Source organism: Hylaeus volcanicus, chromosome 7 (genome assembly GCF_026283585.1).
Source record: "Hylaeus volcanicus isolate JK05 chromosome 7, UHH_iyHylVolc1.0_haploid, whole genome shotgun sequence".
Classification (NCBI taxonomy): domain Eukaryota; kingdom Metazoa; phylum Arthropoda; class Insecta; order Hymenoptera; family Colletidae; genus Hylaeus; species Hylaeus volcanicus.
The window spans coordinates 4,631,572-4,638,257 of NC_071982.1; the positions used below are offsets into that span (position 1 = coordinate 4,631,572).

A 6,686-nucleotide genomic window follows, 5' to 3' on the forward strand; every position below is an offset into this window, starting at 1 on the left:
TTACTATACAGCTTTCGTTACTATCCCTATCAAATTAGCAAGCCTACATATTCTTAGCCTGTAGCCTAAGCTGTACGCGAGGATGCATGGCAATAAGCAGACATTAGGTAACGTAATCGTGACTCAGCATCCCACATTACGAGCTATCTAATTCGGTTTTAACGTCTCGCGATAATGGCGGGGAGCGTCTTCAGTTCGGAACGCAGGTAATCCTGCAACGTCTTCTTAAAGGGTAAGAGCGGAGTAATAGACCTCGAGGAGCAAAACTTTGGAGCCATTATCGTGGAGCATGTTGGGTAACGTACTTGGTCCAGACGCGTCGATGCTTGTCAGAAATTGACAAGCTCTCCCACCGCGGGAACTTTGGCGACTTAACCGACCGACTGAGCTAAAACTATGGACAAGAACGGACGTTTATGACCCCCAGCCCCAGCGTTCCACCTTTCCTGCTGTGGTTTATCGATTGACGCCTACGACGTTAAGCTCAAGCTGTTGCTCGTGCTTCGAGGGAAATTTTATTCAATCGCGGCGCCGACGTGCGAAACAAATTTTGATTAATCGTACAATTTCGATCTAAACTTCGGAATATTTTCGGCGAGTTTAAAAACGAATTCCACGGACGACTCGGTATTTTTTGTTACAAATTGCTACATCTTTTCTTTAATATCTGATGAATTCCAGGGAAGATAAAGAAGACAACGAGCAGCGATAAACAAGAATTTTCCGTAAAAGAAAGATTCGATATTCGATGGATACTTCTACCCGGACCCAAGGGAGCAATCGAAAATCGATCTTAATTGCAACGCGACGAGGGGTTCCCAGGTTTGATTAATCACATCGAATTTCAATTTGACGTGAAGGATATTCCTTTCGAAGCGAACGAGTCTCGCGGCTATAGAACGATCCTGTAAACTGCGAGAATTACCAACGGAGAGGATATCCGATATTATTTCATTTTCCAATAACCGACCCGCCGCAGAATTCATCCTCCGTGGTGCCGCGTATTTTCCACGATACGTTCCACAGCTCATAACAATTGATGCTAGAGAAAATCCGGCGCAGTGGTGCGTGCACATTGTACGACACGTATTGCATGCTTGAAACCGGGGGACTACAGACAGCTTGTTAAAACTTTGATATCAGCGTTGGCCTCTGCGCGCGTCGTAACAATTTTCGCGGAATTGCCACGGCCGTTATTGAGAAGATCCCCTGTTTTTGTTTACGTCCTATACACGCATCTAATTCCGCTTCTCGATCACTCTCGAGGCTATATTTAATTAAATTCAATACGCAAAGAAAATATAAGAAACGATGGGAAGGAACGGAGAACATTGAAAGTCAATAACATTTATTACAAGGCATCTTCAACACTAAACCTACCAACAGTAATTTGACCGTTTCTAAACTTTCGCATACAATTGTATATACAATATATAAATTAAATTGGAAGTCACTTCTTCCATCGCAGCAGAAATAGGTACAAATGAAAGCTCGGTAGGTTTAGTGTTGAAACGGATGAGAATAAATTCCAAGAGAACCTATCGATACCGAGAAGTAGATATTTCTAAAAACATTACAAACGCGGTGTATCTTTTTCTCAATCGATTCCAAAAGAATACCAACGCCTCGTAAAATGTAATATATATTGATCGTAACCTATAACACAATTTTCCGAGAACCAACTAGGATTTTCCGATACCATTGCAAAAACCAGATCCTTCCATAATTTTACAGAATATCTAATAGCAACGCGAATATACGTCGTGCATTTTCCATTTGCTACGCTATCCTCTCGCAAACTCTATCCTCGCCCGGTAACAAAATTCCCTGATACCTTCGAGGGCTTCGCCTACTATCCTCAGCGAGGCATCACCCGCGATTTCATCTCTACTTCCTCCTGTACGGCGTAGGATAATCCGTGAGAAGGCTGCCTGTTGAGAGAATCGCCCCAGGACCCCCGAGAATCCCGCCCTTGTTCGCGAGCCAGCCATTCCCGCCGAAAAAACCAGCTGGCTCGAGTCTGTTCGTATAAAATCCCGAATCGCTAGGGCCAGCAATCTGAAGCAGGCCAGTCGCGGCGGACAATTGCTTGGCCTTGGTGTCCTCGCGCCCTTGCACGTTCAGACTGCCCAGGCTCTCCTTCAAATTGGTGATACGGTCCTTCAGGAACGATTGCGGAGAGAATTGGAAGTTTTGCGTCAGAGGCGTGAGAAACCACGCGAGCAATCCTGGTTTCGCTGTCGTGGAGCTAAGAGTCTGGAAATGAACGACAGTCAGTTCGCTTTTAAATGGGGTTGGTATCGAATTTTGTCTCCGAGGTCAACGAGGACAAGTTAGGAACGGTATGGAAGATCCTGGAAGAAATCTGACGCATCACCTGTGGTTCTTGTGAAATATGCGAGTATTCAGCTTAGCCTAGACCATACACCTTGGATTTCCACAAAAACAACGACTCATTTTTGTTTTGAAGATCAGATATAGCTCTGGGTTAGCTTAGACTATGTGCTGAGTTAGACTCGAGTTGGGAACAATAAGGAGTACCATTTGCTAATGTTAAGAGGACCCTCACGATTTGCATAGAATATACGTAGAGAAGTTCTGTTACGTTCGTGTTACGGAGGTCAGACTTGGTTAGGTATAGAGTTCTATTTACGGAGTTGAAACAACGGTATGGAAATACTTTTCATGGACTTACGTTTTCAGCGCCTCCGTCGTTGAAAACTGATGTAATGACCTCTTCATCCTCAGTTTTCACTTCTGCGAGCGTTCCGTCATCGATTTTGCTGGAGTCATTGGTTGACTGAACCACTGGCTTCGCGTACATTCCAGCGACCTGAATATTCAAAAGTAGAAAACAGTGAGAGGAGGAAATACAAGTTGGCAGACTCGCTTAAAATGGCAAAATATATGGAAACGTGGGTATGATTTGATCAAAAATTCACGGATATCAGTTATTTTAATAAAATCAAGAAAATAATGCTCTTACCATCACGGTTAGCAGTAGAAACGCCTTCGCCAACATCGCGATTAAAATAGATTCTCCAGGTAGCGGTGGAAAACGGGATCCTGAAACAACACGTTTCAGAAACTTCGGTGAGGCACGAAACGAGACAATCCAAACAACTGTATAATCATCCGAGGCAGCGCGTTCAATATATAGCGCTTAGGACACCCCATATCGCATCGGGGCACCCTCATACCTCGCTGATAAGAACACAATTGCCAAATTATACTTACATCCTGCTGGTATGCGTAACACTTCAGCGAAGTGATTCCTGTCGAACGTCATTTGCCACGATTCACAATCGAGGGAACTGTATCGAACGGGAGCCTCGAATCGATCCAAAAACTGGTCGACCTTTTCTTCGATTGTATTCGATCGGGTTCCATAACCGAATCGCCTTGAAGTTGTGGTCCAGAGTCGTGTTTCGTTCTTTTTCGTCACGGCGGCCTTGGCCAAGGTCGCAATCCTCCGAGAATGAAAGTTACTGGCTATTTTGTTTCGCTCCTCGAAACTCGTTTCTTATTTTTGTTCCCGGCAAATAGCATTCTACGAATACCTCCCAACGGTCTTCGAGAAAATTACTATCTCCTGGTGGTCGAAACGAATAGCGAAGTAGAAAGCAGATCGTGAGAGATCATGTTCTGGGAGATGATGTACCCTATTCAAGAATGCGTTTTTAAATACTATTCTGGTCTGGTATGCTGGGCGTATGCACACTTTTGTAACTGATCTTGTGTTGAACTCAGCGAAGGCTACGTGATTCTTTAGAAGAAGAGGTGAGAGGAAAGAACTGGACTAGCCTAGAAGATTATTAATGTGACAAATCAAGGCCCCAGGTGGTTTACTACATATCTGCTGTCAGCAACGAGGAGGAAGGGGTACCAGAACCTGGAATAGTAATAACAACAGTTACGCGATTGAAAGACACATCTCAGACAGTAGTCTCAGAAACGCGATCAATCTGACCTACATTATTACCGTAAATGGGAGGAGAAATTACGACGCAGTCGGTAAAATATATTTAATCGGCACTGTCGATGGCGAGTCCGATCCGATCCACCTGATATACAAATCCCAATCAGCAAGGTCTGTTTCGCGCTAGCAGTTCCAAAGCGTGATCTATAACAGAGAGTCGCGAATGTAGCCGGTTGCATAGCGGAAAAAGCGTCGTTTGGTTCGCGGACACGCGCAGCATACCGATCGCAACTTAATTTAAGTGTCACGCCGTCTTCCTCGTCGTGCGATCAGCACTCCTGAGAGCTCGTTCACGCACGCTATCACGTCGAGTACAGACGGCGCCGAGGACGAGCCAGAACCGTTACCGCGTCTTTTCGAGACCAGTCTTGCCCCGACGCTCGACCGCGAATCCCGCGATCCGGTCGAGGAAAATATCGAACACGAAGGATCCCGCGATTTTTCGACCCGTCGAACTGCGACCAGTTGACGATCAGCGAGCGAACAGTGCGGAACTTGCTTGAATAGACCTCGTCGGTTAGATTCTGCGACGGAACGGTAATGGGACATCCAGGTTGAAGTCCAATTCGAAGTGTGACCTTTCCTCATTCTCCTTCAAGGGGTTCCAAGCTGAAAAGAGTTACAAGACTTTTGAACGAGTTTCGTTGAGAGGCTAGTGGGAGGTATATTTGTTCGGATAATCGAACCTTGAAAAGTCGAGGATCACGAGGGCACCGGAATGAAGGCGATATGCAGCATCTTCGTGATTTTTATACTCCACGAGGTGAGAGACATCTTGGTGTTTAATTAGCCCTAGTTGCAAAGGTTTCTTCGTAGCTTTATCCATTCCGAGGAATCGCGAGACGCGATTATCAGATACCAGCAAACTTTCTCCGTGACCGTCGGAGTTAATTATCCCTCCGAGTTACACCTTAGGGGCCGAACTTGCGAGAGAAGCTGCTGCGTCGGACTGCCATGAACCAACCCCTGAAACACGTCATAAAAGTTTCACGGGGAAATTCCTCCGATATACTGGGTGCGTCACGCGATCAGGGTGACTCTTAACTGTAGTCTTACGAGAAATATAAATACCTTACAGAGCAGAAGCGGTTGTCATCCCCGTTAGAGCCTTCCTTACGTCTTGAATTTCCCATACGAGAATTTCGCCCGTCGTTAGTTCCGAGCCATCTGAGCTTTTAACGCCAATTTGCTTTTAATCTCTGTTTTATGTCTCACAATAAATGCCGGGGCTCAAACGTTAATGGAAATTCATTGCTCCAGGCTATCGGCGGGGTGATTAAGAATCCGCCATCTTTTTCGAAGCCATTCTACACGAACGCGTACCTTCCCGCAGCCATGCAGGTAAGTCTCGCGCTTAATTAATCGTGTATCCTCCCGCTTTTGCTTAGGACAATTTACGTCGACTGCGCAGCGACAATTTCATTAAGCGTGGAATGCTTTTCGCACTTGGAACTGGTCTGATCGTGACGTCAACGTGGTTTCATTATTCCTAACAGCGTGCACGGCGTGCACTTCGGATAGAGGAGGATAAAATCGTTCAGAAAGTAAATTCGAACCGAGTGACAAAATAAAGAAGAGTATTTCGTTTCGAGTTCTTTAACGGAAGCATCGCCATTTGACATTAACCCTCAGCTAATGGATTAGCGTCATCGGGCCCGTCAGTCCTAACGATATCTAACTGATTTTACTTATTTCTTTGAACATACATTCTAATCAAACTTTTGCATAGGTGATATTTCACACAGTGGAGCAACTGAAGCTCCTCCAATCGGAGGAAAGAATGGAAGGCCCTAGCACTCCTCTACCCAAACCTATCTGTCACATAGCATACAATCAGACAGACGTTGAAGTGAATACTGCCGCTTCAGAAACGACCACGGCTCAAGAAGCTCAGGAAAAGAAGACACAGTGTGGATCAAAGATCGAAGAAACTCCGAACGTAGAGGACGCGTCAAACGAGGGAGAAATCTCAACTAAGCCCAGCGAGATGACTGAAGAATCGACAGGCGCCACTGTTCAGGTAACAGAGGAAAGCTCGAGCAATCAGGAGGCGTCTGAGGTGAATCAGGAGACGCCAGAAACAAACTACGCGACACCAGAGGCAAACTACGAGTCACCAGAAGACGTCCACGTACTCCAAGAAACGAATGAAGAAGTTCCTGAAGAGAATCAGGAGTGGAGCTCTACTTCCATCGATACGAGGACTTCGACAATAACAGAAACTAACGCGGAAACGACTATCGAATCTATTGATGAAACTAAACAGAAAAAGGAGCCAACTGTGGACACAGTTGTACAAGAGGTTTATGAAATTATAAAACCCACGCCATCTATGTTCTTGGACGAGGACGTGCCTCTGGAGTCGAAGAGCGTTACGGGGGTTATTTTGGAGAAGACAGAGGACGCGGAAGACGAGGATGACGAGAACAGGTGATAATTTCTTTCTGATGAGTAACTGAAAATAAGAATAAAGGCATTAGTAAATAATAGGACTAAATTTTGACAAATAGACGTTTTACCATGAAGACGAAAGACTTGCTTCTGCATTTGCACCTGAAACAAAAAAAGGAATGCATTAGGAACTAATAGAAAGACTAATATTGACCACCAGACATTACTGGCTTCGAAGTTCTTCTTCTCTTCTTCATCTTCTATGAATCTCAGATTCTTCGATTCCAAACTCCGGGTTCCCATCCTCTTCAGCCGC

General features: G+C 45.2%; 2 protein-coding genes across 3 annotated transcripts in view; one reads left to right on the forward strand and one right to left on the reverse strand.

The window, feature by feature from the left end:
- Nucleotides 1-26: 26 nt before the first annotated feature.
- Nucleotides 27-4,342, reverse strand: LOC128880120 (uncharacterized). The gene is made up of 6 exons (XM_054129843.1): nt 4,202-4,342; nt 3,983-4,123; nt 3,238-3,892; nt 2,987-3,066; nt 2,696-2,833; nt 27-2,256 (listed from the first exon to the last, which is right to left on the reverse strand). Exons 4-6 carry the CDS (start codon nt 3,020-3,022, stop codon nt 1,888-1,890), a joined length of 543 nt encoding a protein of 180 aa, XP_053985818.1. The 5' UTR covers nt 3,023-3,066; nt 3,238-3,892; nt 3,983-4,123; nt 4,202-4,342; the 3' UTR covers nt 27-1,887.
- Nucleotides 4,343-4,376: 34 nt separating this feature from the next.
- The window catches only part of LOC128880108 (uncharacterized), a 3,589-nt gene continuing 1,279 nt past the window's right edge, over nt 4,377-6,686 (forward strand). Inside the window, exons 1-4 of one of the 2 annotated variants that reach the window (XM_054129822.1) lie at nt 4,377-4,516; nt 4,579-4,742; nt 5,240-5,320; nt 5,709-6,409. In XM_054129822.1, the coding sequence (XP_053985797.1) occupies nt 4,698-4,742; nt 5,240-5,320; nt 5,709-6,409 (827 nt within the window). In that variant the 5' untranslated portion in view covers nt 4,377-4,516; nt 4,579-4,697. The other variant, XM_054129823.1, reaches the window with a different exon arrangement.

Bases quoted from the DNA above. Each gene is read 5' to 3' on its own strand.
- LOC128880120 (XM_054129843.1), bottom strand. From the start codon at position 3,022: ATGTTGGCGAAGGCGTTTCTACTGCTAACCGTGATG. The intron at 2,834-2,986 runs GTAAGAGCATTA...TTGAATATTCAG, and splicing joins TTCTACTGCTAACCGTGATG to GTCGCTGGAATGTACGCGAA. The intron at 2,257-2,695 runs GTAAGTCCATGA...GTTCATTTCCAG, and splicing joins ACGACGGAGGCGCTGAAAAC to ACTCTTAGCTCCACGACAGC.